Genomic DNA, 23,775 nt, shown 5'->3' on the forward strand with positions numbered 1-23,775 from the left:
AAAGTTCAATATCTTTGTTAAAACAAGCCATCCACCTTATGTCTTTAAATATTCGGTGTATTAAGATGTTTGTTAGGATAATGTATGTTTTAGCTGGCAGGCTGAAGTCTCATGTACAAGCCCAAAAGTAGCTCATTCTACCACAGTCCTCAGTAAACCACACAAAAAATGAATGTTGATTTAATTCTTTATAGTGTTTTCCACTGAGCAAACACTTTGTCATCAAGCAAGTTTCCTCATCTGTGGCTCTATCAACCAGCAACAGGTAGAGGTAAATCAAGAACCTGTATAGGTGCATAAGACGCTAAAATATAAGCAGATATCCTATTTGTTGAAAATAAACAGGTGACAGGCCAGACTAAGAGTGGTTCAGAAGCTTATTATGGTAAACAAAACACCAAGGACCATTACTTCGCCCGGATTGGCATCACCAGGGCCCCTCCCTGGAGCCAGGCCTGGGGTTGGGGCTCGAAGGCGAGCGCCTGGTGGCTGGGTCTTTGCCCGTGGGACCCGGCCGGGCTCAGCCCGAAATGGCGACGTGGGCCCGCCTTCCCATAGGCCCACCACCCGCAGGAAGGTCCATGAGAGGCTGGTGCAATGTGGACTGGGTAGCAGTCGTGGCGGGGCCTCGACGACCCAATCCCTGGACCAAAACCCTATCAGTGGGGACATGGAATGTCACCTCGCTGGGGGGAAAGGAGCCGGAGCTTGTGCGTGAGGTTGAGAGGTACCGGCTAGAGATAGTCGGGCTCACCTCCACACATAGCTTGGGCTCTGGAACCCAGCTCCTTGAAAGGGGCTGGACCCTCCACTACTCTGGAGTTGCCCAGGGTGAGAGGCGGCGGGCTGGTGTGGGCTTGGTTATAGCCCCTCAGCTCAGTCGCCATGTGTTGGAGTTCACCCCGGTGAACGAGAGGGTCGCTTCCCTGTGCCTTCGGGTCGGGAAAAGGTCTCTCTCTGTTGTTTGTGCCTGCGAGCCGAACAGCAGTGCGGAGTACCCGGCCTTCTTGGGGTCCCTGGGAGGAGTACTGGATAGTGCTCCAACTGGACACTCCATTGTTCTACTGGGGGACTTCAACGCTCACGTGGGCAATGACAGTGATACCTTGAGAGGCGTGATTGGGAGGAACGGCCTCCCCGATCTGAACCCGAGCAGTGTTTTGTTGTTGGACTTCTGTGCTAGTCACAGTTTGTCCATAACGAACACCAGGTTCAAACATAAGGGTGTCCATCAGTGCACGTGGCACAAGGACACCCTAGGCTGGAGGTCAATGATCGACTTTGTTGTCGTTTCATGTGACCTTCGGCCGCATGTCTTGGACACTCGGGTGAAGAGAGGGGCTGAGCTGTCAACTGATCACCACCTGGTGGTGAGTTGGATGCGCTGGCGGAGGGAGAGGTTGGACAGACCGGGCAAACCCAAACGGATTGTGAGGGTCTGTTGGGAACGTCTGGCTGAGCCCTCTGTCAGGGACATCTTCAACTCCCACCTCCGGGAGAGCTTCTCTCAGGTCCCGGGGGAGGCGGGGGACATTGAGTCCGAGTGGACCATGTTCTCTGCCTCCATTGTCGACGCGGCGGCTCGAAGCTGTGGACGCAAGGTCTCCGGTGCCTGTCGTGGCGGCAATCCTAGAACCCGGTGGTGGACACCGGAAGTACAGGATGCTGTCAGACTGAAGAAGGAGTCCTACCGGGCTATGTTGGCCGATGGGACTCCTGACGCAGTAGATAGGTACCGGCAGGCCAAGCGAGCCGCGGCTCGGGCAGTCCTGGAGGCAAAAACTCGGGTCTGGGAGGAGTTCGGGGAGGCCATGGAGGAAGACTTTCGGTCGGCCTCGAGGAAATTCTGGAGGACCATTCGGCGCCTCAGAAGGGGGAAGCAGTACTCTGCCGGCACCGTTTACGGTGTGGGTGGGGAGCTGTTGACCTCGACTGGGGACATCGTCGGACGGTGGAAGGAATACTTTGAGGATCTCCTTAACCCGACTGACATGCCTTCCACTGAGGAAGCAGAGGGTTGGGGCTCGGAGGCGTGCTCATCCATCACCCAAGCCGAGGTCACCGAGGTAGTTCGTAAGCTCCTCGGTGGCAGGGCACCGGGGGTGGATGAGATTCGCCCTGAGTACCTCAAGTCTCTGGATGTCGTAGGGCTGTCTTGGCTGACACGCCTCTGCGACATTGCATGGAGGAAGGGGACAGTACCACTGGGGTGGCAAACCGGGGTGGTGGTCCCTCTGTTTAAAAACGGGGACCGGAGAGTGTGTTCCAACTACAGGGGGATCACACTTCTCAGCCTCCCGGGGAAAGTCTACGCCAGGGTACTGGAGAGGAGATTACGGCCGATAGTCGAACCTCGGATTCAGGAGGAACAATGCGGTTTTCGTCCCGGTCGTGGAACACTGGACCAGCTCTATACCCTCCGCAGGGTGCTCGAGGGTTCATGGGAATTTGCCCAACCAGTCTACATGTGTTTTGTGGATCTGGAGAAGGCATTTGACCGTGTCCCTCGTGCCATTCTGTGGGGGGTGCTGAGTGAGTATGGAGTCCGGGGCCCTCTACTAAGGGCTGTCCGGTCTCTGTATGATCGAAGCAGGAGTCTGGTTCGCATTGCCGGAAGTAAGTCAGACTTGTTCCCGGTGCATGTTGGACTCCGGCAGGGCTGCCCTTTGTCACCGGTCCTGTTCATAATTTTTATGGACAGATTTCTAGGCGCAGCCAGGGGCCGGAGGGGATCCGGTTTGGGAACCTCAGGATTTCATCTCTGCTTTTTGCAGATGATGTTGTCCTGTTGGCTTCATCAGACCGGGACCTCCAGCATGTGCTGGGGCGGTTTGCGGCCGAGTGCGACGCGGCAGGGATGAGAATCAGCACCTCCAAGACCGAGGCCATGGTTCTTGACCGGAAAAGGGTGGCATGCCTTCTCCGGGTGGGTGGATCTCAGGGATGAGAATCAGCACCTCCAAGACCGAGGCCATGGTTCTTGACCGGAAAAGGGTGGCATGCCTTCTCCGGGTGGGTGGAGAAGTCCTGCCTCAGGTGGAGGAGTTCAAGTATCTCGGGATCTTGTTCACGAGTGAGGGAACAATGGAGCGTGAGATTGACAGGCGGATCGGTGCAGCGTCCGCAGTAATGCGGTCGATGTACTGGACCGTCGTGGTGAAGAGGGAGCTGAGTCGAAAGGCGAAGCTCTCGATTTACCGGTCAATCTACGCCCCTACCCTCACCTATGGTCATGAACTTTAGGTAGTGACCGAAAGGACAAGATCGCGGATACAAGCGGCCGAGATGAGTTTCCTCCGCAGGGTGGCTGGACGCTCCCTTAGAGATAGGGTGAGGAGTTCGGTCACCCGGGAGGAGCTCGGAGTCGAGCCGCTACTCCTCCACATTGAGAGGAGTCAGCTGAGGTGGCTTGGGCATCTGTACCGGATGCCTCCTGGACGCCTCCCTAGGGAGGTGTTCCAGGCATGTCCCACCGGGAGGAGACCCCGGGGAAGACCCAGGACACGCTGGAGAGACTATGTCTCTCGGCTGGCCTGGGAACGCCTCGGACTCCCCCCGGAAGAGCTGGAGGAAGTGTCTGAGGTGAGGGAAGTCTGGGCATCCCTGCTGAGGCTGCTGCCCCCGCGACCCGGTAACGGATAAAGCGGGAGAAGATGAGTGAGTGAGTGAGGTCATCTAAGGAGTCATCAGCGTATTCACACTGGATTTAAGCCTTACAGATGTGATCAGTGTGGGGCAGCTTTTACCTTGTCAGGTAATCTAAGGAGTCATCAGCGTATTCACACTGGGGCTAAGCCTTACAGGTGTGATCAGTGTGGTGCAGCTTTTACCGAACAAGGTCATCTAAGGCGGCATCAGCGTATTCACACTGGATTTAAGCCTTACAGATGTGATCAGTGTGGTGCAGCTTTTACCCAACAAGGTGATCTTAGGCGTCATCAGCGTATTCACACTGGATAAAAAATTGTCTGTAATAAGTTTGGGGCAGCTTTTACTTGGAGAGCTGTTTTGTTTTCAGTTTCAACTGAAAAATGTGTTTAAATTTGATTTTTCACCAGTTTATGTTCCATTGTTCCATCATTTAAATAAAAAAGTTATTTGTTTGCCTGCTGGATTTCAGTTTCCTGCTCACTGCAAACTCACAAGAAGACATCAGTGTCAGAATATTAGAAAAGAGACACAGTAGTGCGTTTTTCATGTGGTTTTTATCAACATGTACTATTCGTACTGGATTTAAATTACCTCTGGACCTGCAATAATTCTAAAATGACACCATGACATCTGTATTTCGTTCAGCTGATTAACACTAGTGTTGGGTCCCTAAATCAACATAACATAAATTCATAACTTAGGAAAGACACATAGACTGTAGAATGATCTTTAAGGCGCTCCTGCAGGAGGGGGAGAGCACACTGACAGAGGCAGAGCCCCTGATAGCAAATGCTTCCCCCAAGACCCTCCCCTTGCATGAAGCTTTTTATTGAGAAAACTGTGACAGGAAATTACCATATAAGGATCAGTGAATGGACAATGGGAGGAAACAGATGGAGAAACATACATGGTAGCAGAGGATGGTTAAAAAGGTCACACACGTGACTTTTCAGTTAAAGAGCAACTAATCTGTGGTATGCAGAAACAAACAGACATCCTTGAAAAACACAAAGGGTCAAGGGGTCAACTAAAAACAGGAACTCTGTTGGGGGTTTTGAACAGATGGTCCAACTAACAATGGTTCAGTTGTGGAACAGCCGACCCCCCCTGACAGAACTCAGGAAGTGCTGCCCTGTCGTCTGTTAACATGTGATAAGCATGCGAAAAACAGCAGTTCTCCAAGCTGACTTGATTCTGATAGTTTTCATAAGGAAAAACTAATTCAGAAGATGAATTAATCTCACACTAGATAAGTGAAGTCTGTGTTGTACTGCCATCATTCTGTTGAACAATTCCCTTTATTTAACACTACATTTTAATATTGAGTCAAAAGCAACTGAGCAGACACTTAAGCATTAGATTTTTTTTACTGCATGATGCGGCCACATGTGTCCTCGTTATTTTGCAGATCTGGATTTCTTCAAAGACCCCGTGTGAAGCTTGATGTTGGTTCCGGCAGCTCCGTGAGTGGCTCTGGTGCTCCGGAGCTAAGCTAAATACTTAGCCCAGGCAAAGATCATACTTGTAGACAAATATAAATAACATAAAAAACATAACGTCACTTACCGCTGACTCGTGTGCAGTTGCCGGGTCCGTACTGTGGGAACTGATCCTTTTATGAGGGTAAATGTCGATGCAAAAACTCCCTCGCTGTGGAAACATTCACCGCTTCTAAACAATGGCGGACGCTCCAGCCGGTGGAGTTAGTTGTGGGCGTGGTTTCAGCAGCGGAGGCCGACCTATGGAAATCTGATTCAGACTCAGATTCTGAATGGCTCGTAGAAGTCACATGACACTGGAAGATTCAGCCGGGCGGGGTGTACAGACCCTGCAGATTTTCATGGTATTTCATCTTCTCTGTGTTGGCAGGGTGAGGGGAGACCACTTTATATATGTTAAAACAAGATAAAACTTGTTTTTCATAATAGGTCCCCTTTAAACTAGAGTTACAATTTAGGACCAAAATGAACCTTGTTTAAAGATAAATGAAGTATAGTTTAGAAAGGGCTGTCCGGTCTCTGTATGATCGAAGCAGGAGTCTGGTTCGCATTGCCGGCAGTAAGTCAGACTTGTTCCCGGTGCATGTTGGACTCCGGCAGGGCTGCCCTTTGTCAGGATTTCTAGGCGCAGCCAGGGGCCGGAGGGGATCCGGTTTGGGAACCTCAGGATTTCATCTCTGCTTTTTGCAGATGATGTCGTCCTGTTGGCTTCATCAGACCGGGACCTCCAGCATGTGCTGGGGCGGTTTGCGGCCGAGTGCGACGCGGCAGGGATGAGAATCAGCACCTCCAAGACCGAGGCCATGGTTCTCGACCGGAAAAGGGTGGCATGCCTTCTCCGGGTGGGTGGAGAAGTCCTGCCTCAGGTGGAGGAGTTCAAGTATCTCGGGATCTTGTTCACGAGTGAGGGAACAATGGAGCGTGAGATTGACAGGCGGATCGGTGCAGCGTCCGCAGTAATGCGGTCGATGTACTGGACCGTCGTGGTAAAGAGGGAGCTGGACGCTCCCTTAGAGATAGGGATAGATAGAGATAGGGTGAGGAGTTCGGTCACCCGGGAGGAGCTCGGAGTCGAGCCGCTACTCCTCCACATTGAGAGGCTTGGGCATCTGTACCGGATGCCTCCTGGACGCCTCCCTAGGGAGGTGTTCCAGGCATGTCCCACCAAGAGGAGACCCCGGGGAAGACCCAGGACACGCTGGAGAGACTATGTCTCTCGGCTGGCCTGGGAACGCCTCGGACTCCCCCCGGAAGAGCTGGAGGAGGTGTCTGGGGTGAGGGAAGTCTAGGCATCCCTGCTGAGGCTGCTGCCCCCGCGACCCGGTAACGGATAAAGCGGGAGAAGATGAGTGAGATGATGAGTAGTTTAGAAAGGCAAACAAAATTAAACAAATTCCATCCATCCATCCATTATCTATACCCGCTTTATCCCCGGGTTACGGGGGTCTGCTGGAGCCTATCCCAGCTATTTTCAGGTGAGAGGCAGGGGTTACACCCTGGACAGGTCACCAGTCCATCACAGGGCCACATATAAACACACAGCACGGGGAGAACATGCAAACTCCACACAGAAAGGCCCCTGCCGGGCCTGGGAGTCGAACCGGGGACCTTCTTGCTGTGAGGCAACAGTGCTAACCACTAAGCCACCGTGCTGCCCTAACAAATTAGTGAACACATTAGTTTTTACCATTGATTTGAAGGAATTTAGGATTTCAGCATTCCTGCAGTTTTCTGGAAGTTTGTTCCAGATCTGTGGAGAATAGAAGCTGAATGCTGCTTCTCTATGTTCAGTTCTGGTTCTGGGGACACAGAGCAGACCTGAACCAGAAGCCCTGAGAGGTGTGGATGGTTGATATGGCAGCAATAAGTATTTTATGTTTTTTGTCATGGTGGGACTCTATTAAAAAAATGTATCTAATTAATTAGAGGCTTTGTAATTATTTAATCAGAATTAATCAAATATCAATATTTGACAGGAGAAGCAACATTTTTCAATTTAAATGGATTTTGGTATATGATTGAATCATTAAATTGACACATAAATGAGCTTAAACAACAAATGTGTGTTTATTTTGATAACTGAGTGTTAACATAAAGAGCAATATGAATAATAGGAATATGATCGCATTGTCCACAAGGCACAAACTTAAATTCAAGTTAGCTATATTCACGCTTTTTCAGGACTTTTTGTAAACTTTCTATGTCTTAAACACATGTGTTTTTGTTTAGTAAAATTAAAAAAACACTTTCAAGTACATTCCAGAAAAGTGGAAACTGAACATTGCAAAATAGTTTTGCAATAATCCTTGGCATCAAATAAACAGACCAACAGTTAAACATAAAGTGTCCCTTCTACCATAAATGGTTTTGAAAAACCACAGTAACAAAAATGACCCATTAACTGATGACAGCCCCTCCTATTCTGCCATTGTCCTGAGCTAAATATCTTTGCAACATACAGTAGGCCATAACAGTTTGATCAGCATTAGTGTGACTTAAAGCAGCACAACGTAACTTTCAGCTTTTCTGAGTTTGGCGGCATTTTTTGGACAAAAGCGGTAGTGCTTTACCAGAAAGAACACTACGTTTCCCATGAGCACCAGCGCGTACTGCCGGAAAACTCCTGTCCCGTCACGTGCATTTGTTTTGAGAGAAGACGGGACGCTTTTCTGTTTCACCAAGTGAACAGACGGAACGCAAAAAAAAGATGTTAAACTGCTGGAAAGGAACTGGAATTTACCGGGATACCTTAAACAAGGAAGCAAGGGAGCGGTATATGGAGAAAATAATGATTATTAACGGTCTGGATCCATATGAAATCCCAACTAAAGAGTGGCGCTCCGACGAGAAGGATTTACTGCCGCAGTTCTGCAGAACCCACGTCTCCGGCTACCTTGTTTAGGAGTGTTTGGCAGCTGCTTTGGTAAATGTTTGACTCGCCATGTGTTTCAATAAATTTGTATAATAGTACAACATACAGTACATGTTTTGTATTACTCTTACTTTTCTTTTCTTTTTTTTGACTGCTATATTATGCTGAAGAGGCTCCGAGGCGTCAGCAATATTTTTGTTTTCCTCGTGAGATTATTTTTTTCCTCTGCAGCTACAAGTCAAATTGTTAATATTTTTTCCTCAACAAAATGAATCGCACCGCAGAGAGCTGGCCAGCAACTGCGTTTAGCTGGAGAAGTGGGGAATAAAACCCGTTTGAATGATCCAACCCCGGTCTGTGAGTGTTTGTTTGTGGTTTAATAAACCCATGTTTTGATCCGACGCCCGTCTGTGTGCGTGTTTGTTTGTTTACGTTACGTTTGGTCGTACGTTATGTTTGGTCGTTACAGCCGCGATCCAACAAAGCCGACGACTCTTTTAATCTTTTACTTTGTTATCTCAGATACTTGGCCTCCGTGGTTCTGCCTCCAAGCAGGAAAGCGGTGAAAAGTTAAACCATTAGCAATTTTTTCCCCACGTCTGTTGTGTGGAGCTGCTGCAGCCACAACACAGCAACGGGTTACGCGCTCCAAGCCCCGCCCATTTTCGTCTCGACTATGAATCGGGAAGGAGGGGGAAGTGACGTATGCCGTAAAGCAGTCAAAGCCGTAAAAAATTCTAGTTTTTTAGTGTGGCAGGGTTCCTACCATGCTCCTCAAAGTTACATAGTGCCAGTGAAGGCGATACAGACCCCTCAGACCATGACAGAGGTTCATTAAACCTGTTGGAAGTTGATGTACCATCACAATGACTCTGGAAATATTATATTAAGGTGGAAAAGTTACATAGTGCCGCTTTAACAGTAACAACCAACCCATTGGCCTGGCATCACAATACTTCTTCTCTTCCTATTTCTCCCTCTTTTTCAGCCAGTTGCTGAGACAAACAAGAATGTTGGCATTTTCAGAGCTGAGGGCTACCCTCTTCTTTCCAACTATGTTACCTGCAAGTGAGAAAAGTCTCTCACAAGGGACAGTTGTGGCAGGGCTAGCCGGATACTTGCTGGCCAGGACAGACAGTTGCGGATGGGCCCCTGCATGAGTTGACCACCACTGCAGTGTCTCGCTGATGGTGGGTTCTGCTCTGTAGAGGCTCAAGGCACTGCTAGGCCCTATATCATCATCAGAATCAGAGTCTGACACACACAGTAGGAGTCTCTTCTACTTTGCTGACTCCTCCGGCTCTGGAGTAGCACTTTTGGATTCTGTTTGCAGCAGTGTCTCAAGGCTGGTCTACACCCCTTCTCGCTCTCTTTCGGGTAGACGTTTTAAAGGGGACCTATTATGGCATCTAATACCTATTTTAAACAGGCCTTGAATGTCTTAAAAACAAGCTTTTGATTATTTTTGCTAAATAAATTAGAAATTCCGCCTCTGAGCCATGTCTTTATCTTCCCATTCTCTAACCGCATTCTCTATGTGGGATTCTGAGTGGGCGGGGCTATGATGATGAGGCACTGTGCTGATTGGCTGCCTGACGCGAATTACGCGATACACCGCTACGAAAAAATGGCAGAAGCTCCGGCCGGCAGAGTTATTTGTGGGCGTGGTTTCACGCATCACTCCTGTCGTAGGTAACGATGGGAGCAGAATCATATTGGCTCGTAGAGCCACATCACACTGGATGGCTCATCCGGGCGGCTGTACAGACACTGCAGAATCTGGTTGCTTTTCTCTTTCTCTGAGTTGGCAGGCTGAGGGGAGACCACTTTATATATGTTAAAGCAAGAGAAAACCTGTTTTTCAGAATAGGTCCCCTTTAAGTCCTTGAAGCGTGGGCCGAGTACTATAGCCAGCTTGAGCCAGTCATGGTGGAGTGTTGCTTGACGCTGGGATAGATCCTTTGAGAAGGCAGTCTTGAACCTCACCATGTAGGCTGGGTCCTCATCAGAGACCTCCATGGTGCGATCCAGGTGGCGGAGAGCAGGTAACACCACAGAACATGAGACATGAGTCTCACCTCCAAGGAGCTCAGTCACATATCTGTAGTGGATACTTAAGGAAAGGATAATTTTCATTACTGTAGAAATTCAAATGATTTTTTTCCTTTTTGAAATCTTAATTTTAAAAAGTACATTTTATTTATAAGTGCACCCGGCATGGGCCGGACATGCGGCCAGGAGGCCCTCACCCCCCCAGGCCAACGACCCCCACCCGGCGAGAGTATAATAATAATAATAATAATAATAATAATAATAATAATAGTATACTAACAATAATAATAATTTTTGATTGATTGATTGATTGAACTTTTTATTTACGTGTCATGCACATTTAAGTGCCCAGCCCGAGTGGGCTTACAAGACACCAAAAAAAGAAAAAGGAACATAAAGCAAATGAAAGCCAGACAACAGACCCTGTACCAAATTAACATATAAACAATCCTGACGCTTTATCCAGGCTTCAGAAACAAAATGAGCCAACTTAAAACCATTGAAGTTAAACAACCCGTCCATTCTATCATCGTCAGAGCACCAGAACATTTCTGGGTTTTTAACAGACATTTCAGTAAATAATGGAGTTCTCAGTTCATCATACAGAGGGCAATATAACAGAAAATGTGATTCACTTTCCACTTCATTAAGTTCACATGATTCACATAACCTTTCATCTTCTGGAATGTTTTTAAATCTACCGACTTCAAGATTCAAGGGAAGGATTCCTGTTCTCAGCTGAGCCATTAAAGACCTTTGATTTCTTATAAGGTTTGCTTTAACATAAGGTTCAGGGCCATAATTGTGCTTGATTTGGATGTATGTTCGTAATTTGGGTTTAAACAAAATATAATTTAACCATTTTGTCTCAAATAAAGCAAATAACTTATCACTAATTGAAGTTATTGAACAGGTTAAGTTATTACTATACATATACTGTAATCCAACCTCTTCAAACAATGCAAAAGCACCGTTTCCCTCCCCGGGGGGTCCAGCACATTTCCCTCTCCCCGGGGGGTCCAGCACCGTTTCTCTCCCCAGGGGGTCCAGCACGTTTCCCTCTCCACGGGGGGTCCAGCACCGTTTCCCCCTCTCCACGGGGGGTCCAGCACCGTTTCTCTCCCCGGGGGGTCAAGCACCGTTTCTCTCCCCGGGGGGTCCAGCACCGTTTCTCTCCCCGGGGGGTCCAGCACCATTTCCCCCTCCCCGGGGGGGTCCAGCACCGTTTCCCTCCCCGGGGGGGTCCAGCACCATTTCCCCCTCCCCGGGGGGTTCAGCACTGTTTCCCCCTCCCCGGGGGGTCCAGCACAGTTTCCCCCTCCCCGGGGGGTCCAGCACCATTTCCCTCCCCGGGGGGTCCAACACCGTCAGGTAGCCCCCCAGGCTTCACGGCGAGCCCCGCCAGGACCCGGGCACCCGGGTACTGATGTTTTTCTAACAAAAACACATTTTGTTTTTCTTAACCTAACATGAGCTAGTTTCATTTACGTTAGTTTCATAGATACATCACAATGAACACGTTCTTAACAGTTAAATAGTATGAAACAACTTCTTACTTGTGAAATTTTATTCCCTGTTTCTTGGTTTCTGTGTTTCTTTCACAATAACATCCATATGTGGCACAAACGTCTAGCATTTTGGTGTCAGACGCACATTCGGGCACGAAAACCGATCTGACTGGTCCAACTGCTTGTCAGAAACCCTGGCCCAAGTTGGCAGCCGTGTTGACGTGCGTGACGGGCCCGAATGCGGCATCTAAGTGTATAAGTCTATGGAGTGAACATCTCCAGCTCTGACTGGAGCAGGGAGGGGCTGCTGCGCAAATGCTGGGCTGCCTCTGCCAGCTTGAGAGGGAAGATAAATGCATTTAAATGCAGTAAAATGTCCACTATAGGGCAAATACATGCGTTTAAATTCAGTAATTTATTTGTCCACTAGAGGGCAAATAAGTAATTTTAATGCAGTAATTAATATGACAACTAGAGGGTATATAAATGCATTTAAATGCAGTAATTTATGTGTCCACTAAAGGGCAAAAAAGTCATTTTAATGCATTAATTTATATGTCCACTAGAGGGAAAATAAGTCCTTCTAATGCAATAACTTATATGTCCACTAGAGGGCAAATAAGTCATTTGAATGCATTAATTTATATGTCCACTAAATGGCAAATAAATGCATTTAAATGCAGTGATACATAAGTCCACTAGAAAGCAAATAAATGCAGTAACTTATATGTCCAATAGAGGGCAAATGAGCCATTCTAATGCAGTAATTTATGTGTCCACTAGGGAGCAAATAAATGCATTTAATTGCAGTAAATTGTATATCCACTAGAGGGCAAATATATGCATTTAAATGCAGTAATATATATGTCCACTAGAGGGCAAATACATAATTTTAATGCGGTAATTATGTCAACTAGAGGGCAAATAAATGCATTTAAATGCAGTAATTTATGTGTCCACTAGAGGGCAAATAAGTCATTTTAATGCAGTAATTAATGTGTCCCCTGGAGGGCAAAAAAGTCATTTTAATGCATTAATTCATATGTCCACTAGAGGGAAAATAAGTAATTTTAGTGCAGTAATTAATATGTCCACTAGAGGGCAAATAAATGCATTGAAATGCTGTAATTTTTTAGTCCACTAGAGGGCAAATAAATGCATGTAAATGCATTTAAATGCTGAAATGTATATGTCCACTAGAGGGCAAATAAATGCATTGTAATGCAGTAACTTATATGTCCACAAGAGGGAAAATAAATGCATTTAAATGCAGTAACATATATGTACACTAAAGGGCAAATAAGTAATTTTAATGCAGTAATTAATATGTCCACTAGAGGGCAAATAAATACATTTTGATGCATTAAAATGCAGTAATTTATATGTCCACTAGAGGGCAAATAAATGCATTTAAATGCAGTAACTTATATGTCCACTAGAGGGCAAATAAAAGCATTTAAATGCAGGAATTAATGTCTACACTAGAAGGCAAATACGTAATTTTAATGCAGTAATTAATATGTCCACTAGAGGGCAAATAGATGCATTTAAATGCAGTAATTTACGTGACCACTAGAGGGCAAATAGGTGCATTTAAATGCAGTAATGAATGTCTCCAGTAGAGCGCAAATGTGTGTGTATATATTTGTGTGGCTATGTGTGTGTGGCTATGTGTGTGAGTGTGTATGTGTGTCTTTGTGGCAATGTGTGTGTAATAGTCCTATCACCTGAACTGTATATATAGTGGAGGAGGGAGGGTGCAAAAGGAAGAACCCGGAACCCAACCCAACAACGGAGGGCCCCACACCCAGGCGAACCCCACCCACCCGGCCCGGGCTGGACATGCGGCCAGGAGGCCCTCACCCCCCAGGCCAACAACCCCCACCCGGCGAGAGGCCAGCCTGCCCGGAGAGACAGAGCCGCCCCGGCCACCGACGCGGGCAGGCGCTCCCGCCCCCACGAAAGTCAGGGTCAGGGTATCATATTGACAATGACATTGTGACTCTAGTTTAAGTCTTTTCTTTACTCTGCCACTATTTTTTCTTTATTCTGGAAAGCACCTTGAACTGCTTTGATGCTAAAATGTGCTGTATAAATAAACTTGCTTTAAGTTGATTTTTTTGGTTTGGACATTGGAAAACATACATGATGTCACTATTCCTGTCTTCCACTGCTTGATTGAAATGTCCCTGACTAAAGTTTACCATAAGACGTTACCTGTTGAACCCCCCATGGAGAAGACTGATGATTTTCCATTTGCAGATATTCTGGTGTGATTGCTGCAGTGTGATTAGCGTATTTTCTCGGCCATAAGGCGCACATAATTTTTATTTTTTTTTTCCAAAATGTGCCGCGCGCCCTATGAAACGGTGCGCCGTATCTATTACCTGTATTACGGTAATGCGGAGCCACCATGAGAACGGTAAAGGGAGAAGGGGGCTTGTGAAGCAGTTGCGGCTGAGTCCGACTGAAAGCAGTAGCGCTGGCGGAAGAAAATGAAAATTTAACATTTTCATGGAGGTCCGTCCTGGTGCTTTCGCTTCATGAAACGGTGCCAGCGCAGCAGCAGCGCCCAGCGGATTATATGGAAAAGATGGAGAGTTTCCGCTCATTCTGCAGCCGACACATCACGAACATGGACGAGGTGCCGCTCACGTTCCGCGCGTGTGTGCAGCTCCGTCTCTGTAGACTGCGCCTTTTGGGTCGGTATGCCGTATGTCTGTTTAAAATCCAAAAATTACACACAAAACTGAGGGTGCGCCTTTTCACACGGTGCGCCGAATGGTCGTGAAAATATGGTAGTCTATTCTTTTGAGCGAGAGTATAATGATCGAAAGGGTGGAATGGAATAAGTAAAAATATATTTTCTGATATGCGAGTGACCTTATTAAATGATTCTCTGTCACACTACAGTCATGCCCGCATACTAATATCTCATGCTACATTTAAATTGTGCATACATACTCATATCTGCATACATCATTCACATATCTTCATATCTACATGTTATGTACATGTCAAATGAACACCACATTAGTCTATATGAATCCATATAGTGTAGTGATCTGACATTTTTAGATGATAATCATACAGAAACTAACCAACATCAAGCTTCACACGGGGTCTTTGAAGAAATCCAGATCTGCAGAATAACGAGGACACATGTGGCCGCATCATGCAGTAAAAAAAATCTAATGCTTAAAGGAGCTGTATGTAAGAGCAATAATAAAACGAATCATAAAATGACCCCGATATGTCAACAGACATTTAAAAATCATGTTCATTTCAAATACTTATGTCACTGACAACAGCACTCAAGCCAGGATATTCCAGTTTAAAAAGAGGAGTTGCAGCCCTCAACTGATGTTTATGTTGTCATTTTTTGTTTTGGCCTGAAGCTCCACCCTCCACCTATCTCCCAATCACAAAGTCAGTATTGTTTCGGCATCCGGGTTGCCAGCTCGGCTCTAATTATGGCAGCCATGGCAGCTTACGTTCCTAGCCTACCTGGCAACCTCTGGTCGGGGGGAGGAGGGGGGGGGGGGGGGGGGGGGGGTACACGCCGCTCAACAATATTTTGAAAGTGACTGCAGTACCAGTTTTGGCCATTTCTTACAGACGGCTCCTTTAAGTGTCTGCTCAGTTGCTTTTGACTCAATATTAAAATGTAGTGTTAAATAAAGGGAATTGTTCAACAGAATGAGGGCAGTACAACACAGACTTCACCTATCTAGTGTGAATCAGCTGAACGAAATCGGATGTCATGGTGTCATTTTAGAATTATTGCAGGTCCAGAGGTAATTTAAATCCAGCATAAATAGTACATGGTGATAAAAACCACATGACAAACGCACTACTGTGTGACCCTTTTCTAATATTCTGACACTGATGTCTTGTTGTGAGTTTGCAGTGAGCAGGAAGCTGAAATCCAGCAGGCAAACAAATAACGTTTTTATTAAAATGATGGAACAATGGAACATAAACTGGGGAAAAATCAAATTTAAACACATTTTTTAGTTGAAACTGAAAACAAAACAGCTGTCCAGGTAAAAGCTGCCCCACACTGATCACAGACAATTTTTTATCCAGTGTGAATACGCTGATGACGCCTAAGATCACCTTGTTGGGTAAAAGCTGCACCACACTGATCACATCTGTAAGGCTTATCCCCAGTGTGAATACGCTGATGACGCCTTAGACTACCTTGTTCGGTAAAAGCTGCCCCACACTGATCACATTTGTAAGGCTTAAATCCAGTGTGAATACGCTGATGATTCCTTAGATCACCTGACTTGGTAAAAGCTGCCCCACACTGATCACATCTGTAAGGCTTAAATCCAGTGTGACTACGCTGATGACACCTTAGACTACCTTGTTGGGTAAAAGCTGCCCCACACTGATCACATTTGTACGGCTTTTCTCCAGTGTGAATACGCTGATGACTCCTTAGATGATCTTGTCGGGTAAAAGCTGCCCCACACTGATCACATTTGTACGGCTTTTCTCCAGTGTGAATACGCTGATGACTCCTTAGATTACCTTGTTCGGTAAAAGCTGCCCCACACTGAACACATCTGTAAGGCTTATCCCCAGTGTGAATACGCTGATGACGCCTTAGATGACCTTGGTCGGTAAAAGCTGCCCCACACTGATCACATCTGTAAGGCTTATCCCCAGTGTGAATACGCTGATGACTCCTTAGATGACCTTGATCGGGAAAAGCTGCCCCACACTGATCACATCTGTAAGGCTTATCCCCAGTGTGAATACGCTGATGACGCCTTAGACTACCTTGTTCGGTAAAAGCTGCCCCACAATGATCACATCTGTAAGGCTTAAATCCAGTGTGAATACGCTGATGATTCCTTAGATCACCTGACTTGGTAAAAGCTGCCCCACACTGATCACATCTGTAAGGCTTAAATCCAGTGTGAATACGCTGATGACACCTTAGACTACCTTGTTGGGTAAAAGCTGCCCCACACTGATCACATTTGTACGGCTTTTCTCCAGTGTGAATACGCTGATGACTCCTTAGATGATCTTGTCGGGTAAAAGCTGCCCCACACTGATCACATTTGTACGGCTTTTCTCCAGTGTGAATACGCTGATGACTCCTTAGCTGACCTTGGTAGGTAAAAGCTGCCCCACACTGATCACACTTGTACGGCTTTTCTCCAGTGTGGATACGCTGATGACTCCTTAAAATACTTGACCTGGTAAAAGCTCGCCCACACTGATCACAGCTGTACGGCTTCTCTTCAGTATGAATCCTCTTTTGGACCTTCAGACCTGGTGAAGTGGTGAGGACTTTATCCTTCCTATTTTTTCTCTCTTTGGCTTTATGTTTCTGTAAGGAAAGAGAAAAAGACTTAGATCCTGTTGTTGGCTGACTTGACAAATCCTTCAGTTCAAATCAAGTGCTGTCCGTCATGATCGCAGTGAAACAATTAAGAGTTTTATGTCTGAGGGCTATGTTAAACTTGTTCTGTTATCAATGGCTCTTGACAGCCAGAAATATTCAGATAAAACATCTCAATATGTCAAAACAAAAGTGTGAAGGGGTAAAGCTACCCACCCTCAGAACAAAATCATACATTTTTATAGAAATTCCACTGAAAAGATGTGGAGATTAATGGTGTAATTTTTGTAAAGCAAATATTCAGATTTTGGCCGTTGTTTGTATCGTTGTTGTTTCAATCTCTGTGAGCTGGTCAGGTTGAAAATCTATATATAGCAAATATAGCCAACCAGCAACGTTCAATACTAAATCTGATGAATGAAATTAAAGAGCTCAAGAAACAGAATGAGGAGCAAAAGAGCAAAATTAATTTCCTTGAGAACCGAGTATCGGACTTAGAACAGTACTTGAGAATGAACAATGTCATTATAACTGGTCTGTCGATCAAGCCACGATCTTATGCCAAGGCCCTGAAAGGAGTGCAACGAGAGGACACTGATGAACATGATGAATCAACAGAGGCACAGGTAACAACTTTCCTTCATGACAATGACATCTCTGTAAACAGGGTGGACATTGAAGCATGTCACATTATACCATCAAAGGTCCAAAAAGGCAAACAAGTTGTCATTGTCCGTTTTGCTAACAGAAAGAACAAAACTGACCTGCTTAAGCAGGGCAGGAAATTGAAGGGCACAAATGTGTATATTAACGAGCATCTCACTAAAGTAAATGCTGATATAGCAAAACAAGCACGGTTCCTGAAAAAGAAGGGGAAAATTCAGTCCACGTGGACTGCAAATTGCAAGGTGTTCGTTAAATTAAATGGTAGTCCTGAACAGGCCAAAGTGATATGTATTAGGAGCACTGAGCAGCTGGATAAGTTATGTAACCATTAGTTCAAATATGTTCATGATTCCGAATAACCTAGTGAATAGGTAGTAATGTTTAGTTTAGATATTTTTAAATGTTCTTTTTGTTTGTTTTGCTATTGTTCTCATCTTTACCACAAACATGTCTGATAACATAAATGATTTTCAGTATATTGAACATCTCAACCTGGGACAAAACTTAATAGAATATGAACAGGATATAGACCCAGAATATAATCTTTTTAAAAATATAAACACCAGTTGCTGTTATTATACAGAGAAGCAGTTTAACAATAATATTACTATTGAACATGGGATACATATTATTCATTTCAACAGCAGAAGTTTATATACAAACTTCCAAAGTATAAAAGAATATTTATCACAGTTCAAAACGCATTTTAATATTATCGCCGTCTCAGAAACATGGCTTAACGAAGGAAGAGGCACAGATTTTGTTTTGCAGGGATATGAGCTGAATTACATTAGTAGAGAAAGCAAAGTTGGAGGAGGTGTGGCTCTATTTGTTGATAAAGGCCTCAGATATAAGGTTGTGGACAATATGTCGGTTGCCATTGATGATGTAATGGAGTGCATTACTATTGAAATATGCATGGAAAAAATTAAAAATGTAATTGTCAGTTGTGTGTATAGGAAACCTGGGTCAAACATTGGAATCTTTATAGAAAATATGGAAAAGGTGTTCACTAAAGAAAAGCAAAAAGTCAAATATGTCTGTGGGGATTTTAACATTGACTTGTTGAATCCCAGCAGGCATAAAATGACAGATGAATTTGTTGAGGCAATGTACAGTATGGGTTTATTTCCAACAATCATAAAACCAACCAGAATAACATCCCACTCAGCCACTTTGATTGACAACATTTTTACAAACAATATGGACAATACTGTAAGCGGAGTATTAGTTAATGATATTAGTGATCACCTGCCTGTCTTTGTGATTCATGAATGTAGCTACAAAAGGAACTGGTCGTGTAAAGAAGTTGAGTACAGGAGAGTAAGATCTGAGGAATCGATAACAGCATTTAGAAATGACTTAATGAATTATAATTGGAAAGTACTTTGTGAAGAAACTGATGTTAACAAAGCGTATGAATTATTTTTAGACATATTCAAAAATGCATATGACAAAAACTGTCCAATCAAACAATGTACTAGTAACAAAAAGTATTCTGAAAACCCCTGGATGACGAAGGGACTGCAAAATGCCTGTAAGAAAAAGAATACTCTGTATAGGCATTTTATAAAATATAGAACAAAAGAGGCGGAGGTTAAATATAAGAAATATAAAAACAAATTAACTAATATTATGAGGGTATGTAAGAAGGATTATTATAATAAATTATTAGATAATAATAAAAATAACATAAAAAGTACATGGACTATATTAAATAATATTATTAGAAAAAAACAAAACAAACCAGACTACCCTGAATGGTTTACGGACAAAGACATAACAATTACTAATAGGAATGAAGTGGTTGATAGATTTAACAATTTCTTTGTTAATGTGGGTCCTGAACTGGCCAAAGAAATAAAAAACTCCGGGAAGAAATTTGCTGAGGAAAAATGGGTGGAGAGAAATCCAAACTCAATCATACTGGGAACTGTAGAAAGTAAGGAAATTATAGATATTGTAAATAAGTGTACAAGTAAGACATCAAAAGATTGGAATGATATTGATATGTTTCTTGTAAAGAAAATAATACATGGAATTGTGAAACCGCTAACTCACTTATGTAATTTATCATTCAAAACAGGAACATTTCCAGAAAAAATGAAAGTGGCTAAAGTAATTCCGTTGTATAAAGATGGTGACAAACACCTGTTCACCAACTATAGACCTGTATCCTTGCTTTCTCAGTTCTCAAAAATAATCGAAAAACTTTTTGTTACAAGACTGGATAATTTCATTGAAAAAAACAATATATTAATGGACAGTCAGTATGGGTTTAGGTCAGGCAGATCAACTTCCATGGCATTAATTGAGTTGGTAGAGGAAATAACAAACTGTATAGAGGATAAGAAATATGCTATGGGAATATTTGTTGACCTAAAAAAAGCATTTGACACAATTGATCATGAGATACTACTAAAAAAACTGGAGCGGCATGGCATAAGAGGGGTTGCATCTGATTGGATTAAGAGCTACATTAAAAACAGGCGTCAATTTGTGCAGATGGGTCAGCATAAGTCTAAGAGTCTTAATATTACCTGTGGTGTCCCACAAGGGTCAGTCTTAGGCCCAAAACTTTTTATTTTGTATATCAATGATATTTGTAAAGTTTCAAATGTACTTAAGTTTGTTGTATTTGCGGATGACACAAATATTTTTTGTTCTGGAGAAGACTTGCCGCAGCTCGTGGAAGTGGTCACGAAAGAATTGGTTAAATTAAAATGTTGGTTTGATACAAATAAGTTATCATTGAATTTGAAGAAAACTAAATTTATGTTATTTGGAAATCGTAAAATGAATGAAGATGTTCAAATAGAAATGAATAATGTTGTATTAGAAAGAGTTTATGAAAACAAATTTTTGGGTGTCTTAATAGACCACAAGTTATGCTGGAAGGCCCACATTAGGTATCTGTGTTCTAAGATGGCAAGGAGTATTGGAGTGCTGAATAAATGTAGACACATCTTGAACCAAACAACACTATACAATCTGTACTGTGCACTCATATTACCATATCTGATCTATTGTGTTGAAATCTGGGGTAATACTTACAAGAGCACCTTACAAAGGATATGCACATTGCAAAAAAGAGCAGTAAGGATAATAAATCATGCTGGGTATCTCGATCACACCAATCCTCTATTTCTTAAATTACAGAAAATGAAATTTATGGACTTAGTGAAAATTAGAACAGCAATAATAATGTTCAAAGCAAGAAATAATTCACTGCCTGAAAACATTCAAAAAATGTTTCAAGCTAATGAAGGACAATATAGTCTGAGAGGAAAATTACATTTTAAACAACCATGTGTACGCACTACTCTTAAAACCATGTGCATATCAGTTTGTGGGGTAACTTTGTGGAATGGTCTTGATGATAAAATCAAACATAGTACTAACTCTATACAGTTTAAAAACACATACAAGAAAGCAATTCTTGACAAGTATAATAATGGGGACCTCTAAGGAAAGTAATTCACATTACATATGTATTTCTTTGATTATTATTTTGTTTTATTGTGAATGGAGTATATATGATACAAATATAACTGCCAGCATTCAAGGCTGTTTGTGGATCAGTGTAGAGGTGACTGGGAGATGGACTCTGGAATTTAGGATATTGAGGAGACCGGTTCAATTATGATTATAATTACTGATATTGCTTATTGGTTGTTTGTGTTGTATTTATTTATTTTTTGTTATTTTGTTTTTTTTTCCTTACTTTCTTTTCTTTTTTTCTTTTTCTTTTCTTTTAATTTTATTTAATTTTTATAGTTTATATATGATATTGTGAAGAAGGGACAGGACTAAATAAGCGTTCTGCTTCCTCCTGTTCCCTCTCGAACACATTGTTTTGCTGTGTGTTTTATTTTTGAATGAGACTGTTAAATTGTTTTGCTTTTATTTTTTTTTATTCTGATGCTTTTAATTTGATTGGGTTTTGTTGTGTTCAAGACAAAGCCAATAAATAAAATAAAAATAAATAAATAAAATCTATGTTTACAGAGATGGACAATTTTTTAGCACATATGTTCAATATATGAAATAAATTGCAGATGTGTGTGTGTGTGTGTGTGTGTGTGTGTGTGTGTGTGTGTGTGTGTGTGTGTGTGTGTGTGTGTGTCCTGCCAATGGAGGCCCAAATCCTCCATGGCAGGACACTTCCATACTGCATTCTCACCGACACAGACACACAATCACGCACCGTTTCCCCCTCCCCGGGGGGGTCCAGCACCGCCAGAAGGCACCCCAGGCTGCACGGCGAGCCCCGCCAGGCCCGGGCATCGCGACCCACCTATCCCAGGCCGGCAAGGGAGCGCGGGTGATGTGGGACCCCCTCCCGCCCCTGGTGTTGAGTGCATGTGATTAATGCCATAAAAACAGGGAGGGGGAGGGCCAAGTATCGATTTGACACCGACCCAAGAGACTTTTAAACTTGTCTACATCCGAATATATAATATAGATGTAGACTGTAGGAAGGGCATTAGTGAATGGTTCTGCATCAAACCGACGCCGTGCCTACGTCGTCACCGTGACGCCGTCGTGAACCCTTCGGACTTCTCAGTCAGTCCATTTCGCTGCGGTGCAGTACCCCCCGCGACCGCTAGTTTGCGATCTTTTCCAGAATGGTTTATCCGACTTTTCCAGTCACAGTGAATGAAAGAGATAAGGACAACTATTGTGCAAAAAAACAAAACAAAACAAACAAAAAAAATAAATAAATAAAAATCACACATACACGAAGAAAAGAGAGCTGAAAGTTCACGACTGCATGAATAAAAATACTTTTGCATTTGAATCCCATTCACTAATGCCCTTCCTACAGTCTACATCTATATTATATATTCGGATGTAGACAAGTTTAAAAGTCTCTTGGGTCGGTGTCAAATCGATACTTGGCCCTCCCCCTCCCTGTTTTTATGGCATTAATCACATGCACTCAACACCAGGGGCGGGAGGGGGTCCCACATCACCCGCGCTCCCTTGCCGGCCTGGGATAGGTGGGTCGCGATGCCCGGGCCTGGCGGGGCTCGCCGTGCAGCCTGGGGTGCCTTCTGGCGGTGCTGGACCCCCCCCGGGGAGGGGGAAACGGTGCGTGATTGTATGTCTGTGTCGGTGAGAATGCAGTATGGAAGTGTCCTGCCATGGAGGATTTGGGCCTCCATTGGCAGGACACACACACACACACACACACACACACACACACACACGTATGCATATTCATACATTCATGCACGCACACACACACACACACACACACACACACACACACACACACACACACACACACACACACACACACACACACACACACACACACACACACACACACACACACACACACACACACACACACACGTATGCATATTCATACATTCATGCATGCACACATACACACACACACAGTTACATTTAGACACATACATATACACGCTCATACACAGCCACACAAACATACACACACACACATAGCCACAAAGACATGTACACACACACACGCACGCACACTCACACACACACGCATTATCATATACACACACACACACACACACACACACACACACACACACACACACACACACACACACACACACACACACACACACACACACACACACACACACACACACACACACACACAGGCTTGTTCACCTGCATGCTGGCTCTGTAGTTTTTTGGGTTAGTTAGCGGTAGCGGTAGCTCAGACTGTGATTTGGGTCGATTGCTGCTTGTGTTTTGGTCGGCTCCGTGTTGGTTTTGTTGGTTTTGTGGTTTTTGTTGCAGATTTCCAGTGCTTGACGTGTGCCTCCATGTGTTCCTGCTTCCTGGATTGGCAGTGGATGTCACCCCCCCCACCCCACCCCCCAAAAAAAATCATCACTGGGTTTGTATGTGTATATTTATGTATGTGTATGCGTATGTAGGCATATATATGTATATATATTAAATATAGCAATAATGCACATATATATGCCTTTGGTTTTTACCTGCATGGTATCAATCATTAATATGTGTGCAGACAAGGTAAACAAAAAAGGAAAAAAATAAAGTGATTCCATTCCTTTTTTAATAAATGTTGATTTCTTTAACTTTGTACCTTTGATTAAAACGTACTAAAAACAGAAGTAATTTCGAGGTTTGATAAATCACAGTGCAAATTTA

The 23,775-nt window shown here is 44.0% G+C and overlaps 1 protein-coding gene across 1 annotated transcript; it reads right to left on the reverse strand.

The window, feature by feature from the left end:
- Window positions 1-15,549: 15,549 nt before the first annotated feature.
- On the reverse strand, window positions 15,550-23,449 carry LOC133421853 (zinc finger protein 239-like). The gene is made up of 3 exons (XM_061711641.1): window positions 23,266-23,449; window positions 16,458-16,932; window positions 15,550-16,121 (listed from the first exon to the last, which is right to left on the reverse strand). The coding sequence occupies exons 1-3, from the start codon at window positions 23,269-23,271 to the stop codon at window positions 15,664-15,666; spliced, it is 939 nt and encodes a 312-aa protein (XP_061567625.1). The 5' UTR covers window positions 23,272-23,449; the 3' UTR covers window positions 15,550-15,663.
- Window positions 23,450-23,775: the final 326 nt, after the last annotated feature.

The sequence above is a fragment of the Cololabis saira genome, chromosome 21 (assembly GCF_033807715.1).
Source record: "Cololabis saira isolate AMF1-May2022 chromosome 21, fColSai1.1, whole genome shotgun sequence".
In the NCBI taxonomy this organism is placed as follows: domain Eukaryota; kingdom Metazoa; phylum Chordata; class Actinopteri; order Beloniformes; family Belonidae; genus Cololabis; species Cololabis saira.